Here is a 22,329-nt window from a genome sequence, read left to right as displayed (position 1 = left end):
ATAAATAAAAAAAGTGTCACAAATTTTAATCATTTTCATTTTCTTTTCTTTTCTTTGATAATTTATGGATAGCTTAATGTCCTTTCCATAAAAAAAAGCAAATTTCTATTTCTATTAGCTAATTTTTTAGCTACTTATTTCAGTGGAAACCAAACAGACACAGTTCATTTTGTTTTCAAGAAGCAAATTGCCATCTTTTTCGACGTTGCTTTAATTTCTCAGCGTTCATTTATTACTTACACTAGTATTTATACTCGGATTGTTATTCATTACACTAGGATTAAGATTTTCTGGAATTTTCCCACTGGCCATAACAAAATCGATCAGAGCTTGTTGGCCTAACCATGTGACCAGTCGGTCGTGTCGAACTTTAGAATCATGATCAACTGGATCATCATCATCAGAACAGACATAGCACTGGCATGCTTCTTGGGCTGCTACTATGCAGCATGCCACTGCCAGTGCGCAATCGGCAATGGCCGACGTTAATGTAACTGCTGCAACAGCTAGCAATGGCGCTCTTGTGGCAATGTCTCCTGCAAACAAAACTCTTCTTCCATCACTATCTACATAATACCCAGCTGGCCACTGGGCATCATGTGCCAGTCCTGTTGCTACAAAGACAGTTGCCAAGCCTCCTGTCAGGACACTGGCCACTGACAGGCATAGAAACAGTACAGCATGTATTGCTTTCTTAGAGCACTTTGTTAAACATATTGCTGACAAGCCTGTTGCCACTGCAACACCACCAGCCCACACACCTCCAGCTAATGATGACATGGCAGCTTCCATGTTCATGGAAAGTAGTCCAAACACGCCCAACATGACACCGCAGAATATTTCTGCGATGCCCAGACCGAAAGTAAGTTTTCTTCTGAAAGTTTCATTCTCTTCATGTTCTTCTGCAAGTGTCAGGGAGGATGGGAACAAGTCTTCCTGTAGAGAATTTCTGTTTTCAGGCATTTTGACTGATTTTTTTTTCTTTTCTTATTTGGCGAATTTCTTTCTCTCTTATCTTGGCCGATCTTTAATTTTCTCCCATAGCAACTAAACAAAAAGCAAAAACAATGCAATTAGTGTTTATATTAGATATTCCATTGATCATTTTTTGTTCGATTTTAGACCAAATTGAATGGAATTGTAATAAAAAAGTTAATTAAAAGTTTCTAATCATGATTGTTGGTGATAAGCGAACATTTTATTGTGCACGGCTAGTGATAATTAATTGTTATCTTGCAATGACTTTTATTTACACCAATCAACTTATACCCTAATCGGTTGTTGTAAAGTGCATAATATATTTATTTACATTTAAAAAAATGTAAAATTTTACACTTTTGGGTATTTGTTAGGAATCTGAAATAATTAAAAATATATGTATTAAAAGAAATGTTAAATTATTATATTTATTAATTAAAGTTTTAATATAATGTAGCTCTTTACGACTGTGCCAGCTGAAAGTTGAAGTACTTAGCTTAGTACTGTTATTTCATTTAGGGGCGATAAGGTTGAATTTCTTCAGATGAAACAATTTCATAGAGATATTTTATTTTTATATGAATTTATTTATTAAACATATGTTATTTTAATATAAATTCTTTTTTATGAAAGAAAGCTTTTTTATAAACGGCTTTTAATGAAAACCAGTATTGAATTAATAGCCTGAATTTTGCCTTTCTTAAGAAACTTGGCCTTATTTTGCCATTTTGATCTGACAACTCTTGTACAAGATAAAAGTTTAGCAGATTAAAGTTTAGGCATATTTGGCAAAATTTACTATTGTATAAATGAGAAACAAAGGAACACTTTCTTTTTGTCTGTGAATCAGCTTATTAGAAATAAAAATAGAAAATAAATATTAAAGCAGAAAACTAAAGCTTACTTTCTGTGTTTTTAATAAAAAAAAGAAGAAAAGAATTCATAGTTATGAAAATGTTCACCTTTGGGATCTTTAATGCGGAGAAAGTGAAGTGGTTATAATTAAATGTGAAATATTCATTAAATTATCTTTTTTTCTAATTTAATGCTGAAAATTAATTGATGCTACATGACTTTGGAGACAATGTTCTGTTATGGCTTAACAGTCCCTATAACTCTTAAATAACAAAGTAATATATAACAATTTCTATTTTTCTTAACAAAAATAATTAAGTACTATACTTTTATTATAAGAACAGAAAAATATATGAAAAGGAATGGTATTTGTTTTCTAAAATGCTATATGTTCAGTAAGAATATAAGCTGTAATAAGAAGTAAAATTATTCTTTAACTGTCCTGAGAACTTGAAAAAAAGAGAATAAAAAGAAAAGAAAATGGTGTTGTTTTCATGATTCAATTACAGACATTTTCATTAATATATTTTGGATTCCAGACAGTTCTTAAAGTCATTTCACTTCCTGATTGAAATGTATCATTCGATTGAAATAAATGGAAAGAAAAAATTATTTTTGACATTAAGTTCTTTAAAATATGGATCACAATTTTCTTTTCATTTCTGTTTTTAATATATTTTGAAATTTTTACTCTTTGTTAAGTAATTAAAAAATATCTTCCACAGCCTAATCAGCAAATAAATGATACCAATAATTAAAGAAATATTTTATTTCTTCTTCATGTCTTAGTTACTTGAATGTATAGCTAGAGTTTTAAAATAAAGTGAAGTTACATGAGAAATTTATGAAAATTTACCCCAATATAGTTAGAAATATATTTTCTTTATATATATATATTTAATGATTTCCATTCACAGATCTTCATATCTTAGTAAATTTTTCAAAATAAATGATTTTACATATTTTTATCTCATTTGAATTATTACACATTTTCAACGATCATATTTTGTTTTTTCTAACCGAAATCTACTTTTGTACTTAATTGGCAAATTCAGTGCTCTAAACCCTCTGTATAATCTGTAACGATGTCGTCAAATAAGTAAGGAAAACATGTAAGAAAAACTCACTTCCTGATGTGCAGAGTTTTAAAACTTTGTGCTCTTTTGTATTCTCGATGACGAAGCAATATTTTATATTTTCAGAACTTAGTTGTTAGTTAATCAAATTAATTAAATTAAATATGGATTCCATAAGAGTGGCGCCACTAGTAGTGAATTCAAGAAAATGATTTCAAGAAACCATTAAATTTATGGTAATAATTGTATAAAAATATTTAAAAAAATGTACTTCCTAGTATAATAATAAATGAGGGTCTTTAAAATTATTTTTATTAATTTTTTTTTTGGTATACATCTGCAAACTTAAATACAGTAATTTTTAACCATAGATTATGACCACTATTAATACTGATTGAACAGAGCATTATTAAGTTACCACAGAATTTTTATTCTCTCCTACATTCAATTTTTTTTTCTTAATTTAACAGGAAAACAAGTTTGTTTAGGATTCGCTTTTCATATGATTCCTATTACATTCAGATTAATGATTGTTTTGAAACAAACATACATGAAAACGATCTTAATTTAAAAAAATAATTTAAACATGTTCATTAACTATTTAATGAACATTATAATGCTTTAAAAAAAGATTTAAAAGAGTTCGACAGAGAAGAAAAGATATCTAGTTCGAAATACGGTAGCATGATAATGTCTTAGGCTTGAATGGTTTGCCCTGTATTTATCTGGCCTTAATGCACCAGCCTTACTTTGCAAGCGTAATGTTTTTTACAACATGCAATTTACAAAAAAATTTGAAAAACATAATCATTTTAATAAAAAGAAATTGAATTCTGTTTTGTAATTAATATCCAAAGAAAAGAATTTCCCGAATCGTAATTTTAACATTAGCAAAGGTACAAGAATGAGGGATTCGAATAAAGCAATAAAATCAGTCTTATTTTCATTACAAAAATAAAAGGCGTCGCTGCAAATGGCAATTTAAGCTCATTTTTGAATTTTAAGAAGATGCAGTGGTTAAAAGTTATGAACTTATTGAGGGAAAAAAATAATTTTTTGTTTATTATGTCGCCAATCAAAATCTGATTAAAATTTTGAGAAACCCTTTCTGATACATACTATCTAAGAAGTACCTACCCATCAAATTTGGTAGTTTCTGATACCTGCCACCTAAGAAGTATCTACTCACCAAATTTGGTAGTTTCTGATACCTACTATCTTAGAAGTATCTACTAACCAAATTTAATGGTTTTTGATACCTACTACTTAAGAAGTACCTACCAACCAAATTTGGTAATTTCTGATACCTACTACCTAAGAAGTATGCACCTACCAAATTTGGTAGTTTCTGATAGCTTCTACCTAAGAAGTATCTATCAACCAAATTTGGTAGTTTTTTGATTCCTGCCACCTAAAAAGTATTTACCAACCACATTTGTTAGTTCTGATGACCAATCTTGTAAAATATTTCATTTTTTTCACTTTATGCAATTTGAAAAATAATGTCAGAAGAGAAATATTATCAAGTTGCAAAGAATTCAGTGATTGTATTGTTTATTATTCAGGAGGATTCAGGAAGAATGAGTAGTGCCAAAACTTGAATTTAATAAGTATCTCTTTTTCACTTGTCTTATTTCATGTCTATAAAAATGAAATATTGTAAATGAATTTAAGTTCAGTTTCTAATGTGCTAAAAATTTTAGAAATTTAGAAAAATTTGTACTCTTTCTTGCTCTGAATGATAATACACTATTTTAATATTAGAGAACTTAATTGTCTCTTAATAGATTAATTAAATTGATTTCTAATATCATACTCGTGGTTTCATGGCGCAACCTAATGATGAATTTGAAAAAAAAAAAAAAAATACTTCTGGAATTTTTTTAAATAGGGAAAAAAATAATAGTGGTTTTAAAATGCATAAAGAACAAATAAAAATTAAAAATATCTATTCTTTAGCATATTAATGAAAGTATGTTTTAAAAATCTGATTAAAAAAATATATCTCTTTGCTACTCTTTATATTTGGCTTTATAAAATGATATAATTATATTGCCCTTTTGACTTATATATTTAGTCACCCCCTTTACCTTTTCTGTCTTTTTGAGGATGATTATACGAAATAATATTAAATATTTAATTTAATTTTTAACTTTAATTAATTCTGAGTAATATATATATATATATATATATATATATATATACTAGAAATAGATAATTTCAAAATCTAATGTATTGAATATTTTCGCAATCTTTCCAAAGGATGACCAGAGGAAATTTGATATTGTAGTTGATAATTAGTCGTTGTTCAAACATTTCTTACCCATTTGAATTTTTTGATGTATGTAAACATTAAATGAGGTGAAAAATTAGTTTTGAATCAAAAATTTACAGTTGATTAAATAATTATATTACCATTTTGTCTTCTGGGTGGCTAGACGAGACATAGCAGACGATAAAATTTTTGTCTCATATTAAGACTATTTCACTATAGAATATAGAAGACTATAGAATAAGCAACAAGAAAGACGCTTCAGAATGTTTGTAGGTACTATAACAATGGAAAATGAATGCCAAAACGTCAAAGGACTTGCTTGCTAAGCTTGTTGTCTTTCGATTGTTTTATTTTCGTTTGATGCAACAACTTTTCACGTTTATTATTACTATTACTAATAAAAAGATAATAAATAATAATAAAAAAAGATAATAAATATAATAATAATAAAATAAAAATAAACTATAACACGTATATTTTGGAAGTGCTTTTAATAGTTCTTTAATAATATTTCATAGTACGTCAGGTTTTGAATATATCATTATTTTTTATTTTGAGATCTAATAATTTGTTTGATGACGTTTAACATTATAAAAGTTTGTTCTAACGAAAAAAAATTCTAGGTAATAATTTGTTTTCACTGGGAAAAATAGATTGTATCATTAAATTACTAGAAAATTTACAGGCCTGAAATAACATTTTCTAGAAAGAGAGCTTTCGTTATCAAAAGTTATTAAAAATCATAATTTGAAATGCATATGCATTAATTTTTTTTACCGTTTTCAAATTTTTATAGACTATTTTCACAACTTTTATAAACATTTGGCAACACAGAGTATTTGCTTTCATATTATCGTCTGCTTTTATGTGACTTAATCTGCTTTGTAATGTGATAAGATAACTAATTTTGTAAATTTTCTAAAATGGCGAATGTATTTGAGTAAAGAATATGCGTTAAAATTTGTTCCGTCAGTGAAATTTCAGAGAAAAAAATGTCTGAAATTTTGCAAAATTCTTTTAGAAGTAATTGTTTATCAAAAACAAAGAGTTAATTAAGTGGCGTAAAAATATAATGATAATGTGAATGATATAAAAAGTATGAATGTGATCATAATAACTTAAAAAGCAGTAAACTAAAAACGATGAAATTTGGAATACTGTGCTTACGTCAAAACTGAAGATCTGTATGAATCTAACTGATCAAATCCATTTAAATGAAGTATTGTTTAAAGATGCATAATCAATTTTTTTGACTATTATATGGAATTATACGTTCATTCACATATGTTCATTAGCACCTTAAAAGATTAAACACACTGTTAAAAATTTGTTAAACCCCCCTAAACGGAATGAAATGGAGACGGATTCTTAGCCATAATTTTGAGACATATCATCATATAAAAACTATTAAAACAATTTTTGAGGACATATCTAAAGGCCATGAGCTTTAATATGTAACAAAAACTGACAAAATCGGACTAAAGGTTGAGAAAGAGCAGCTGATTCATTGACTTTTTAAAAATTATTTTTTTAATATATAGATTAACAACTTTCATTGCCTTTTAAGACGTAAGAGCAAGGCATAAATGAGGAGACAACAAGCTTATTGAATAAGTTTTTGCTTCTCTCCATAAATTTGGCAGATTTATTGCATAATATATATCATCACTTAACAAATACCCTCTTAATTTTATCGTAATCAGCATCTAATTATCTTAATTTTCCAAATTTTACAATAGGAAGAAGAGAAACTGTATTTTTTGTAAACAATAATATCTTTTGACCTTCTTTCATAACATGCATGAACATACAATTTCATGTTCATACCTGATATGAAAGGAAATCAGAATCATTTGAAGCGCTTCCATGAGCTATTCTTCAGCTAATGTTTTTTGTTGTATAATATTTAACTTTAAGAGAAAAATTAAAAACGATTAACAAGTGATTATTGTTTTTAAAATTAAATTTATGATGTGAATCTAAATTCAGATTATTTTGAATAATAATATAAAACACTTTAACCTTATTTATAAAATGAATTTTGCGATTTTTTTTTCTTTTCCGTTTGCTAATAAACGAATTTTTAAAATTAATTGTATTAATAAAAATCGTCTGCTCTTGAGTTTTTTTGAAATTATTTTTATTTCAGAATTCTTCAATGTAAATTCTTTATTTTAAGAAATTTATTTATTTTTTTTTTTTTTTTTGCCTCATTTTGCTAAGATTGACAATTTTCTTGATATTTCGCATGTCATCTATTGCTGAAAGATGGAAGAATGGTGAGTGCAATTCTTTAAAAGGTTATTTATGATGTCAGAAAAAATTATACTAATTCATATTTCCTTTTAAATTCCTTCATTTTTTTTTGCATTAAATTGGTATCATTCAAAAGAAAAATTTTCTAAAATTTTAAATTGGTAGGAAAATAAATTTGTGCAATAATATTTTTGGAAGCACCAAAATCTGGTTTACTATTTATTTAATTGAAATTCTAATTAAAATCTCAAATAATCTCTCCGAGATGTAAATTCCTACATTTCAAATTATATAATATATGTGCCAAATATGGTAGTTGTAGGTCAAACAGTGTACAGTGTAGCATGTAGAATGTCTACACACACACACACACACACACACACACACACACACACACACACACACACACACACACACACACACACACACACACACACACACACACACAACTTTATTATTAGTAATAATACAAGAACACAATTTTACTTTTCATTTATAATCTATATACCTAGTTTTTGTGTTACTCCATATTGCTAAATATACTATATTTAAGAGGAAATGACTTATGAGGATATAAATATTAGCTTAAAAACTAATTGAGCTGAACTTGGAATTGAATTTTGTAACTAATATTTCATTCATTTACTTACAATGTAAAAGTTTGAAATTTTACATAGCTGTATGTTCAAATGACAATATATTTTTATTAAGTACTATTTGTCAGTTATTAACTTGATTTTAATATATAAAATATATTTAATAAATAAAAAGTGTAATTGAATAATTCTGGTATATTTGGAGAATATTGATAACATTCCATGAAATTTATAATGTTGAATAAAATAATAGATTAAAAACTAGAGAATGCAGAGTATCAGGAATAAAATTTGTTTGGAAACATAATTTTATTAGTATACGAAAATGAAGAGAATAATCTAAAGTTTGATATTCAAAATAAAATGAGATAAAAAATTATCGAAAGACGAATTTAATAAATGAAAAAATAAAATATATCATTAATGTTTTCATGATTAAAACTGTCTTATAATTTCTATATGCGGTTTATCCTTTCCTGAATTTTGTTTTGACCTTCAGATATGTGAAAAAATTTTATTTTCTACATTTTAATAGATTACTCAAAAATTATTTTCAAATTTTTTTATTTTTATCATTTTAATAAAAGTTATGGTCTTGGTTTAGAGGATATGTACGTAATCAGCACTTTGTATATTTTTTTGTACTAAATTAAACATGGTCGTGAAGCAAAAATGTACAACCTTGTTTTTACGATTCTGTTAGATGAGTATTAAATTATTTTTTAGATCTTGCAGAATCATTCCAAGATTTTAAAAGAGTAAAATCTTAAATTAGAAACAATCTCTCAAAACGAAACAATACTATTTTTAATCGCATTAATTTAAAGTGAGTTTTTCGAATAAGAAAGTACTTAGTAATTCTTAATTTCAAATTCATTATTCCCATGAAATTTAGTTTAATATAGTCGAATTGAATTTGGGACATAACGACAAGGTTGGATTATTTTGCTAACTTAAAATATTGTGTGTTTTTTCTTTTTGCATATCCAATTATTTTAACTTAGGCCTCTACTTGTTTTTGAGCATTTAGAAAATGTAAAGGATTATTCATTTCACTAAAATAGAAATAATCTTCATGTTTTCTGATTTTTGATTTTTGAGAATTCTTAGTTTTATTTTGATTTATTACGATAAATTATTGCATTTTTCTTAAGCCTTTGATTCCATTTTGCTCATTTTATTTTAATAAAAGGCATCATCGTTTATACTCAAATGAAATTACCTGCATTAAGAAAGAGCTAATCATATAAAAATGTTATATGATTAGCTCTTTCAAAATACGGGATGCCTCGGTTTACAAAACGTGTATCTTTTAAAATTTTTTAAATTAATAGTATAATCGTTTCTTTCAATATTTCAAGATATTTGAAGGAAAGGTAAGCTGCTTTACAAGATAATAATACGGCTTTATTTTAAATACATCGATATTGAGTTACAATGACTTGTAAGTTATTTTAAACTGTCTGAGAATAGAACAAAGATATAAATAATTCCGCTCATTTCTTAAATGCCATATCAGGAGAAATTCGGAAACGTTTAGATCTTATGATTCAAACCAATTATTTTCCTTTCCTTTTAACATAATTCTTTCTTAGTTTCCGCTTTTGAATAATTTTTCTTTTTTACAATATTTATTTTAGTTTGATTTTCTCCTACTATTATTTTTAGTTCCTTACGTTTTTAAAATTTTCGTCTTAACCTACAGATTTTTTTAACAAAAAAAAGTTCTGCTGCTAAATTCAATAATAAAAGCATTTACATTATTTAGGTTTATTATTTTCCGATTTTTAATCGTTTATATATTTCAGGCTTTGATAACGAGCGGAGCCTGCACGGCTTGTCCGTGACATAATTATAGAATATTCATTCTCATTTAGCTCCTTGCCAACATTGGTAAGACAAGTATACGCTAAACCAGTAATAGACCATTCAGGATAGAATATTTCGTCACATTTTCTACTGTAGATCTGCGAAGAATTTCTTTGAATTTATCAGGAAAATAATCAATTAAAAAAAGAATATTACGACTGGTCCCTTTGTCAAAAATATAATTATAAGAAAATTTTAAGAAAAAATATAATTATCATTTCAAAACATTTGAAAACAATAAAGAAATTGTCAATTGGTTTTTCAAAGAATTTTTATTTTAATTCTAAAATGCTTCTTATAATTAAAAAAATTATCACTAAAATTCAGCGAATTATGCTAATTGTTTAAAATGAATTTCATTAAAATAAAAATTGTTCTATGCGATGAAGCACTGACTTTGTTTTCTGCTATCTTCAAAAAAAATAGTATTGGTAAAGAAGAACAAAAAATAAATTAAAATATTAAATAAAAATTAACTACCGCATTAACATTTTAAAATTCTTGCTTCTATGTATAAAGTCACTATTGCAACTCTGAGCTAAATTTTTCAGTGATACAGATTTATCTGATACAGATACGTGCTCCAAAGCTTCTTTTTATTTCGTCTGTACGAAGTATAGAAGAAGTAATGCAATCGTCAAAAAATTCGAATTCGAAATTTTGACAAATTTCGTTTCAGACTTTCCTGAATCTGGAAATATTTTTGACCTAATGTCTATCTTTCTGTGAACACAATAACTAAAAAACGCTTTGAAATGGGCGTATGAAAGTTTGGTATATGGACTAACGATTAAATCTGTTTAGTTTCATCAAGTTGTGAACAAAATCCATTCAGAGGAAGTCTGTCTGAATGACTGTTTAAGTATAAGTGAAGTCGAAAATTGAAAAATGCAAAGAGTTATGTCGATAAAATTTGATATACGTTTAACATCAAAAATATAGATTTTTATCAAATTTTGAATCAAATATGTCTAAAGGTGGACCATCTGTCCATTTTCATGTAAATGCAATAACTTAAATCAATGAAATTCGGTATACTTTTTTTGTGAATACGATTGGTCTTCAAAGAGACGTCCAATATGCATATTCTCACGACAGATTCAGTAAAAATGGTAGATTAAAGCTAAAAATCTGTATTTCTTAAGCTATCGTTTATCAATACCATGCTAAGTATTTACGGCCTTATCCAATGTTCCTAATTTTATGCTGGTGGAGGAGAATAAAAAAATCATTGGAAAGTAAGCGAGAAAGTTCGAAACTATTCCAGAAATAAGATTAGAAATATAATTTTAATGGAATTTCATTCCGATTATTTCTTTTTGCTTTTATTCGTCTTGCAATTTTTATTCTTAATTTCCATATCTTAAAAATGTGAACTTTTTGGTTTGTCAACGAATGCTGTTTTTTTGTTCTTGTTTGATCTGCTTACAGCTTAAAATCTAAGAATAAACATTTCAATGCCTTTTTTCTATTTAAATATTATAGTAATTAATTAATTTTATTAAATTTTATTTAAATCTTAATTAAATTCTGAAATTCAATTAATTTCTTATCTTAAAATTCCATTATACTTGGTAGCAAGTAAAATCTTCATTCTTCGACAAACATTTTTATTTTTTTTAATTCTGATTGAACAACTTACAGTTTATTTTGGAAGAATAACTCTTTAACAGCTAAATTATTCTAAATTATGAAAAATTTAGCAAATCAATTCTGCATTTGAATCGGGAACAAATGACTGCATCAAATTCAAGAGTCTATCACATCATTAAATGAATGAAAAATTATCAACGAAATTCTATGTTTACAAGCGTGAAATAACATGAGTTAAATATAAACATGCAAATACATTATATATAAATACTCACTATTATATGTATATAATAAATAGTTTCATTGATAAAATTTTAAAAATCATTACTATATAAAATAAATCTTACCTGAGATAATTCAGTACAATGTTTGAACTCACGCAAGTAAATGCAAGCTATATCTAGAACTGTCTTTAAAAAACTGTGAATTCCAACTGAACTGTGTACGTTTAAACACAATCTCTAAACTATTAGCACTTAACGATATGTGTTCTTTTTCTCATTTGACACAGCGAGCAATATTTTTACTTTTAAAAGCTTTCCATTTCTAAATAATCAGTCCTTTAAAATAAATATCACAGCCTTGAGTCACTGTTCCATTTCACTAAGTAGAAAACAGTTTTATTTTATTGAGCTTTGAGCGTGACAGCACTCAAAGTGTTGAACACCAACAACGAATTGATCATAAATGCAGATGTTGTACTGAAGCATTAAAAAAACATTCCATTGAAAGTAATTTATTCCTAATTTTGTTGAATCTCTGAATTATCTAAAGCAAAACAGAATGTGTTTTAAGTTCGCATTCTAAATTTTTTTCCGCGCTTTGCAAGCAATGTTTAGAAAACACTGTGAATTGTTAGTTGTTCCCGATTTTAGGATTTTTCTTGTACCAATCTTGTTATTGTTTCCTTATGCAATTGTACCTTGTAATTAATTGCATAAGGAAAAAGAATGAAGCTAAAGACTCGGAATTTATTTATCGAAGGTATTTATCGGAGGAAACGTTATCCTCTTGGCTTTTTTGCATATTTGTGCACTATAGTGTGTTTCGTAAATGAAGTATTTGTATGTAAAAAAACGGAATATGTATTTTAGATGCCTTTCTTGTCCTCAACCATGCCCAAAATTGAATAAAAACCTCCAATTTTGGAATAACAATTTTCATTTACGTAAGTAGTTGAAATTTTTCTCACGTGTGCATGACGAGTCAGAACGGCTAATAATCAGCTCTTGATGAATTTGAATATGCAATAAAGATCTACAATTCTTATAATAAAGATCATACACCAAATTTAATATATCTAATGCTTTGTTTTAACTTATTCAAAGACATATAGATAGACCGATAGTTAGTCAGATTTCCCTTTGATGAATTTCAATCAAAATTTGATAGAAATTTAGAATCTCGACATAGTAAGTACAGCAAAATTTTTTTCATTAGTTTAATTCTTTAAATATCTGAGTTATCAGGGAAAACAAATTACAAACATAATGTTTCTATATATATATAAATAAATTTTTATGAAAAGATAAAAGAATCACACTGTCCTAATTCTGGGACATCCGGTGTATCTGAAGACTTACCGCTGCGAGTAGTAACTTGGTATTACGTTCAGTTACTAAATATCCATCGATGGTACCTCCTGTTGGAGGAGAGTCCCGTCATTCGATGAATCCATCAATATTTCTATACTCCTCATAAAATAGAGAACTGCTTATTTAATGAACAACTTCTCATCAGCTATTCGTGGTGCCCGTCCCCCCTTGGAAGGACTTCGTTTACAAAATTGAATATCAGGATATTAAGGAATATTAAGGAACATTACTTTAAATTTGATGATCTGAATATTCCTTAATATTTTTTGTTAAAAGTTCGTAAACAATTAACTTAATCATACGATTAATTAAATGAGCCTTAATAATTTCATAAAGACTTGTAGACTTACAGAACCTGTAAAAATAGTATATTTTTTAAGAGACATTCTTGTGTTCATTATTACGAAAAAAAAAAACTGTAAAAATTGATTTTGAATCATATACAACATCTGTTATCTTTAACTACACTTAGCAATGTTTTGTGACAAAGGAGATAATTTTTATGAATGTTTTTTGATATTTGACTTCCTTATCCATGAAATGTAGATCACGTTATTGTCTAAAATTCTGCGAAATAAAACTTTGTAAAAATACAAATAAAAATTTTAATATGACCTTGCCTATGGTTAACAAACTTAGTGAAGCGTGAAAATATATTGGATTTTTCTAGAAAATGTTGCCAAAGTTTATTCGTTGTTAAGGTCGCAGTATTTTGGAGATAAGATGATAAGATCTTGGCTACTAAACCAAATCATTCTGAATTCGAATTTCGATTCCATCTAACATCATAATATATGTGGGCCTGGTGTATGAAAGGTATGATGATAACAAATATCTACAAGGACAAACATGCGCCTATTTATTTGGAATGGAAGACGGAGTATGAGCAGAAGTGCCTCCTTCTCCATTTGACCACTATTCAATATAACGAGATCCGTCTCAAAATAGCGATTTGGGCCATAACTAGAAACTTGGAGTGATCAAGGCAACAGAGGATAAAGGTGCCCACCCGCCTTTCTGCCTCTGTATTGCTCCTCTAAGCCTTAACTATTTTTTCTCTAGTTTTGGTTAGTCTGTTTCTTGATAATTTATATGCTTTAATCCAATAAACATTTTTTTTTAGTAAATGTCTGTTTGATTTTTGCTATTATATGTTGTTTCTTATACCTGTATCAACCTGTTTAGTCAAAAAGAGAGTGACCTGGTGGTAAGGCATTGGCTTCGAAACTGGAGGGTTTTGGTTTCGAGACTCGATTTCACAGAAGAACCGTCGTGTAAGCGGGTCTGGTGCAAGCTAAAACCGTTGGGGCCAAATACCCACCCGCTGGTGTGGAAGCCTGGAGGAGGGGTGTCATCTCAGGTGTAGTCCTCGTCATCTGATCGTGGTTCAAAATTATCCATCCCAAAATAGCCCTAGTGTTGCTTTAAAAAGGGACGTTTATATAACTAAACTAAGCGTAGCCAAAAATAGCTTAATATCACAAGTTATTTAATGTCACACAGAGTGCAATACGAAACTTATGGAATATAATGATGGTAAATATTTGTTAGTAAATTGTTCATTGAACCTTATTTTTATACTTGGAGAGCAACAGTGTCTGCTTAAGATCCCTCAGGAAACCAACTCATTAATTATTTCATCAAAATTAATTTTGGATTTGCTTTTACATTTTCATTAAATGAATTTTTATTAATAAATTGTAATAAAAATAAATTTTATTTTTAATCGTGTAAACAATTTCTAAGTTGAAAAGTAAAAATATAATTATTATTAGCAAAGTTAAAATTTTCGATTTTCAAAAATAAAATTCTTAACATAAAAAAATTAAGTTAGATTTTTTTCAATGTGAAGCTCTTTAAGCTCCCTCACTCTTCTCCCACCTATGCCTGGTAATAGTAATGGTCCTGATAATTCTCGTGGTGTTTCAAAATGAAGTGTATATATATATGACGAATAATTCATATGCTTGAAAGTAACTTCTTTTACAACCTGTTAAAAGAAAGAATCATTTGACAATTTTCAAATATTTTTTTCTTTATTTTTTTATTTCTATTCCATTCTTTATCTAACACAAAGCTTCCACATGCTGAAATCAAGTCACACTCACCTAAATTACCGTTTTTCTCTTTTATTGACCTTGTTTTCAAAATCATCCAAATTACTTTTCCTCAATTGGCAGTTCACATTATTTCCATTATTGGTTTGATACAATAAAAAAAGGTTTAAACAGCAGTGAATGTTTGACAAGATTGTTAAATAAAATTAATTTTAGATTAAAGAAATGTCATATAAAGCAATACAAATCAAATTGCGATTTGTTTTTTCAAATGCTGTTTCAAGAGAATGACAGGCCACTGAACTGGTGTTTTGTTCATATATTAGTTTATGATGCGCTACACTTTCAATATAGGCCATTGACATTTCATTTATTACTTTAATTTCTCTCATCCAAAATACAGAAAGAAAAAGCGTTGTCTCCAAATAAATTCTATTGCTAGATTTTTGTAACATTTTTTAAAAAGATTTTTCCAGGTTCCTTCAAACTATTTTTGGAATTACGCTTGTATGTCTGTTTTTAAACGCAATCATTTAAAAAATGCAATGAACTAAGCGGATGAAATTTGGTATGCAGTTTTGACCTTAAATTTATAAATATCTATCACATTTTGAACAAAATACTTCATTGGTCTATTTTTCTGTCTGAATATAAACATGACAGGCAAAAAACAGTAAGGCAGAGAAAGTTTAATTTGACGTACAGTTCATTACTAGAAAGATAGGATCTGAATCAAACATTGAGCCAAACCATCAAAACTGACGCAAATATACACATGCACATAAGCAAAAATATACAGATCGTATAGCGCACAAATATATGCATAATATACATATGCGTATAATTCACGGAAAGGTAATAATTCATTTTATTGTAATCATCAGTTATATTGTAATAATTCATTTTTAAAATGAATTTTTACAATAAAACTGATATGTGTTATGAATTATAAAACAAGGCCGTTGATGGTAAATTACCCGCTTGTTTAACTGCTCGTATGCATATAAAAACGATAATTAAAAAAAACACGGTAATTGGTAAAGGAGATTTGGTGTATAACTTTGATATCCAAATTCCTTCAATGATTGTAAATTTTTCATCCAATCAGTAAATGAGATGAAGTCTCAAATATATACATGATTCTTTTCTTTATACTGTGAAGCTAAACTATTCTATTTTTGTAATTAAATGAAAACCCGTTGGAATAGATCCACATTTGGTCCATATTATGAACTGAAAAATATTTTGAATTTTTTCAGCGTTGGATTATATTAAGTCTAATTTAATTAGATTACCTTTCCGTTTCAAAGCTATGCAAACGATATAATATAGATGGGCTACGTTAGGCTGGACTGTTATTTAGATGAAGAGGATGGCCATCCTTTAAAGACTTCCGTATCATGCTATTTTTTCATTTGATTCCGATTTTTGTTCTGTTTGATGCAGTTTTTTGTACCGATTCCGACATTTGATTCCGATATATGTAAATATATATGTACCAGGTAGATGTATGTAACGGATTTTTATTTGAATTCTTTGTTAACTATATGCAATCAGATTATATAAGGACAGCGAAAAAAATTCTCATAATTAGAACCATATCTGATAGATAAAAGAAACTTCAGCAAATCTTGGGTTAAAATTTAGGTAAAGAAGCATTTATCTTATAAAGTTATTGATATTACAAATGCGATAGTAATTATTTACTGTTATTCAAATCATTTTGCGTCAAAAATCAAAAGTGAAAACACACACACACACACACACACACACACACACACACACACACACACACACACACACACACACACACACACACACACACACACACACACACACACACACACACACACACACACACACACACACACACACACACACACACAAACAAAAAAGAAACATAAAAAACCAAGATAGAAAATTTTTGTAATTATCATAGGAAAAACACAGTAGAAAGTTTCTGAGAAATAAAGATCAAGAGAGAGAATCCTCTTGGGTTTTTTTTTAAGCAGAAAAATAATTTTCCTTTTTCTTCAATATATTTTTTTTCATGATTTTAAGCTTCGAAATTGTTCCGTATTTTTCACTCATTTAAGTTGCTATAACATCTTTATAATTTATATTTAATACAGAGAAATTTTAAAAAATGGATTATATGCTTAATAAGAAATATTTTGAAATGTGCAAACTTACTAAATGACGATTCTATGACAACGATGTTAATAGAAATTTCAAACTGAATTCTAATTTGTCAGCAAATTGTCTATTATATAATCATGTCATAGAATAGAGGAATGAATATAAATCTGAAATTTACCAAAGTGCGATATTTCATTTTATTTTAGTTACTTTCCATGCATTCATATTTTATTTCACATTCATTTTTTATATTAGAGAAACAATTTCACCTATAATTACTTTCACTCTGTTTATTATGCACATTGGTATTACAAATCAAAATCAATATTGTGCTTTACAATTAAGATTATAACAACATGCAATTTTTTGTAACAATACCACAGTAACTGAATATTCATGTGCTCATTAATACTATAATAAAAAAAATCTGAAGTTTATTAACCTATGTTAATAAGATATTTACATATATAACATGAAAGTTTTTGCTTTAGGAAAGTATTTAATAATCTTAATCCCAACTAATTTAATTTGAAATTAAAATGCAATCGGGGCAATAAACCTTTTTGGAGAATCGATAATTGAGAGCTCTTGAATAAATAAGCAAGCCATTAAAGAGGAATTTTAATTAACCCACTTGTAAGCTGTCAACGAACCGATATTGCTAAGCTGGAAGTCATGTGGCTGAAATGTTGATTACTTTTTCAACTTCCTGTTATATCACCATATTAAATACGGGGAAGAATAAAATTTTATTCCTGACAATGATTTTTATGATGAATAAAAAGAGACTGACCATATTTTTTAGCATTTTACAGGTATCAAAATTAAAATATATATATATATATATATATATATATATATATGTTTATAAATGAAAGTTGAAATTGAATGGCGGTTGTTGATCTACATAAGTTTAAAAAAAAGATCGTTAGAAGTATGAAGGAAGAAAAATAAATATAAAGAATAATATTAGAAATATAAATATAAAGAAAGAAAAATAAATATAAATAACAATATTAGAAATATCAATATGAAGACTTATGTGACTATGATAGTCACATCACGAAGTCATTCTTACTATAAACAAAATAATTATTTTATCAAAAAATTCCCGTCAATTTTAGAAAAAAAATAAACATTGATTTAAAAATTTCTGAATTTTTTTTTTATGAGCAATCATTATATTTATTACAAACTAAAATGTTTCATTAAAAAGCTTTAATTCAATAAAAATAGCTAATAAATTAGAAATTTAATTAAAAAAAGATTTTTCCTTGTAAATTTAATTTATTAAATTTAAATTTTAAATTAAAATTAATTAAATTTAGCTGGGTAAATTAATTATTTTAATTTTATTAATAAATAATTCTTGTTAAGCTTTCAAAATTTGATGTCATATAGATTGATTTTATTTATTTAATGATATACAAGTAATTATTTTTGGAAAATTAGCTTAAATAAGGTTATTTGTTTTAAATTTAATCATAAATAAAAGAATTATCAAATATTCTTTTAGTCAGAACATTTCTTACAAGGTTAAATTCTATTATTACATAATTCTTTAACAATAAATCAGAAACAAAACGATATTCGATAAGTTTTATTAAAAATAAACAAATGAATAAAGTTAAGAATCTTTATAAAAATTCGGTATTAATTTCGAATTTTATGTTTCGAAATAGTTGGGGAAGAATGTCTGAGGCTTCATTTATCGAGCACTATTTGCATACAAAAATCAAGATAATACCGTTATATTTCGGCTTGTTAAGTTAAATGTAAGCCGGTATTCCATTAAATATTGTGGTTAATATATTCCATTTATACTTTGAAACGCTTTTCGTATATTACAGAAGCATATGACTGCGTGGGCGGCAAAGTATTCTAATGAGTTCTTAAAATGTCTCAATTACTGACCGATAATTCGATTAATACAATCATTTTTTTGATATATATATATATATATAAAACAATAGCAGATTGGAAAATGGAAATGGTATCTCGGTATGGAAGGTTGTTTAAAAAACGAACATATAAGACTAAATTTTGTTAAATTCTAAGGCATCAAATTAGACATAGCCGGGAAGATTTATCATAATTAAAAATATTATTGATATTTTTATTAATGCCGGAACTTTAATTTCGCTCTTATATTGATAAACATGAATTTTATTTGATGATTACTTATAGCAATTTTCTTAGCACCCTTTAGTGCAATTATTATTTTGAATAGTCAATAAAATAAAACAATTCACGAAATTTAACTCTAAATTTTAAACTTTATTATTTTGGCGATTGAACAAAATTATTCAATATTTTTTTAAATTCTGCGTAGACTGATATTTCTGTAAGCTATAGAAAATCTTAGTATAAGAGCATAATTTCGGATCTGCGAATTTCAGAAATGTTTTTGTCGCATAAAAATGTATCACAGAAATTCCTAGAATGTAAATTCTGTTTTGTATATCGTTTTATCTAAAGATAAGCATTTCGTATATCGTTAGGAAACTTAATTAATTAGAATAACATTTCTATTTATTTAGTTAAAAAACTCAAGTTAAAAATTAAAAACAAATTCTTTCAAAGTTAAAAGCAAGATTATTTGAACCAAAGGTCTTTATTTAATTATATCGAAATGAAGATAAATTAGAGTGATTATTTTCAAAATTAAATATAAATCGTTTGATCGAAAGTTTTGCTTTTCACTTAGTTTAGTGGAACTAAATGGCATTGATTAAAAGTTGATTTCATCAACTTTAATCAATGCCATTTAGTTCCACTTGATGGCATTGATTATTTTCAAAATTATAAATAAAATCATTTGACCCAAAGAATAACATTTCATGCAAAATTATGAAATATTTAAAAAAAAAATAATATTTCATATAACATGATTAACTATTTTCAGAATTGAAAATAATATCTTTTATTCCAAAAATACTGAATTTATTTATTTATGAATCATTTAAATTAATTTTATAATTTTTTAAAATAAAGATCAAAAACGAAATCAAAAATACTCAGACGAACAGACAATAATAACATTTTAACTCACTTGTCAATGAAGTATTTCTGTCGTTTTCACTGCAACCACCACTCGTTGATGAACCACTAGTTGCGCAACACCACTCTCCTTCGAACCCAGAACCGTAACTGGTGTGGTGTGTGTGACGGTGGACTCTCTTCGGCTTGGTCCGGATTTTTTCTCCCAGCCACTTAGAGGAGTAGAGGTCAGTATGTCAGTGGACGCTCAACCTTGAAATATGCTTGTTTCTGGCCCCGTTACCCATTTCCTGCGGAACATCATCTTCTTCTCTTGTAATGATCTCTTAAAACCAGTGGTCATTAGTTATTCACTTGGACAGATTTGTTTTCATTCCTCACTTGTGATGGAACTTTCTTTGGAGTCGTTGCTCCCTTCTGAACACAAGAAATTGACCGGGTAAAGTTGATAGGCCGTGCAGCAAAAAGAATTAAGAGGTTGTTTGGAGATGTTCGGTCGGCACGATAAAGAGTTTGAATTTACAATATGTAATTACTGACATGTTCCTTATTAAATGAAATGAATAGAGGGAGTTTCATTCAGAATATTTGATATATTTTTTTCCTACGTACAACTTTTATCACCAACGATGCCATTAATTATTGAGTAGTTGTTATGAGACTAACGAATATAATTATACCGATTTATTAAATATTGTTTTAGAAATCTAAAATAAATGAATGAAAAGTAAATTTGTTGGTTATAAATACTTTTTAAAGATATTCATATCTAGGCTACTTTTTTCAAGAACCTTTCCTTCTTTGAATAGAAATTGTCAAAAAAATTAGAACTCGTCATTTCGATGAATCTTTAAATTTTAGACATCTCTAGATTTGAAAAGCAATTATCTTAATTATATCCATTTATTTACGAAATTCGATAACCCAAAAACATATAAACTTTGAATGAATTTTATTATTTTTTATTTATTTAAAAACTTTGAATATTATTATTTACATTACTTTTTACATCAAAATTTTAGATTGACTGATTTTGAGTTAAATATGTCGAAAAGCATAGAGTGCATTGTTGTTGTTGTTGATGATGATGATGTCGTGTCCGCGTTTCCACGGAAAGAGGGTGCAGTAACTTCTGAGGGTAAAGACCCCTGAGCACCCGAGGGCAGAAGTCTGACTTCTAGCTCATATGAAGATGACACACACATTCGCTTGCACAACCCCTTTTCACAGGGGGGGGGGCACATTCACACACCTCACAGATAGAACACAGATGAAAAACAACCATGTCCGAACCGGGATTCGAACCCGGGACGCCCAGATCACGGGGAAGAGAGTGTATTGTTATCCATACAGATGCAAACATGATAGTTTTCTAAAACGCATTATAAAAACAAAACACAAAAATATCCTAATGCAAATGAGGTAAACGATATTTGGCTATAATCTTGCTCTAAAATTGTTAAAATACAACAAATTTTGGACCCAGTTGTTCAAATAAAGAGATCCAATATTCTAATTCACTTCTCTTCAGTGTGAGGCTAAAAATAAAAACGCTTCTGTTGGATGAGTATATGAGAGAATCGGAAAGGAAATTCCTGATCTTTCAATGGAGAACAATTTGAAGAAATCTTATCAATGAAAGAAAGTTACACATTCTTTACTTTCAACTAGTAAATGATTATAAAAATTAAGACCAAAATGAGGATAAGTAAAAGGAAATAATAGCTATAAAAATAATTTTAAATTTTTAGAGAAGTGCTTCAAGTCGAAGTGATTTTCTTTACATCTTTTGCCAACAAATATTAAAATCTAAATCTTTGTATTTTAGAGTTAGCACATGCAAACGAACAGCCGGACTGACAAAATTCCTGTAAATGTAGATAGTTAAAAATTTCTTAAAAGTTTACAAATTACCAAATTTCATCCATATAATTCAAAGCATTTCTGAGTTATGGCAGAGAGACAAATAACCATAATGCCAAAAATGTGTTTTTCGAACTCAAAGATAATCTGAGACGTGGAGATGAGGCGAAATGTCGG

The 22,329-nt window shown here is 27.6% G+C and overlaps 1 protein-coding gene across 1 annotated transcript; it reads right to left on the bottom strand.

The window, feature by feature from the left end:
* Nucleotides 1-23: 23 nt before the first annotated feature.
* LOC129977782 (uncharacterized) lies at nt 24-20,427 on the bottom strand. Its single transcript, XM_056090585.1, has 2 exons — nt 20,342-20,427; nt 24-1,047 (listed from the first exon to the last, which is right to left on the bottom strand). Exon 2 carries the CDS (start codon nt 961-963, stop codon nt 226-228), a length of 738 nt encoding a protein of 245 aa, XP_055946560.1. The 5' UTR covers nt 964-1,047; nt 20,342-20,427; the 3' UTR covers nt 24-225.
* Nucleotides 20,428-22,329: the final 1,902 nt, after the last annotated feature.

This window comes from Argiope bruennichi, chromosome 1, assembly GCF_947563725.1.
Source record: "Argiope bruennichi chromosome 1, qqArgBrue1.1, whole genome shotgun sequence".
Lineage (NCBI taxonomy): Eukaryota > Metazoa > Arthropoda > Arachnida > Araneae > Araneidae > Argiope > Argiope bruennichi.
The sequence above is the reverse complement of the archived record's forward strand: the minus strand, read 5'-3'. Positions and strand labels throughout refer to the sequence as shown.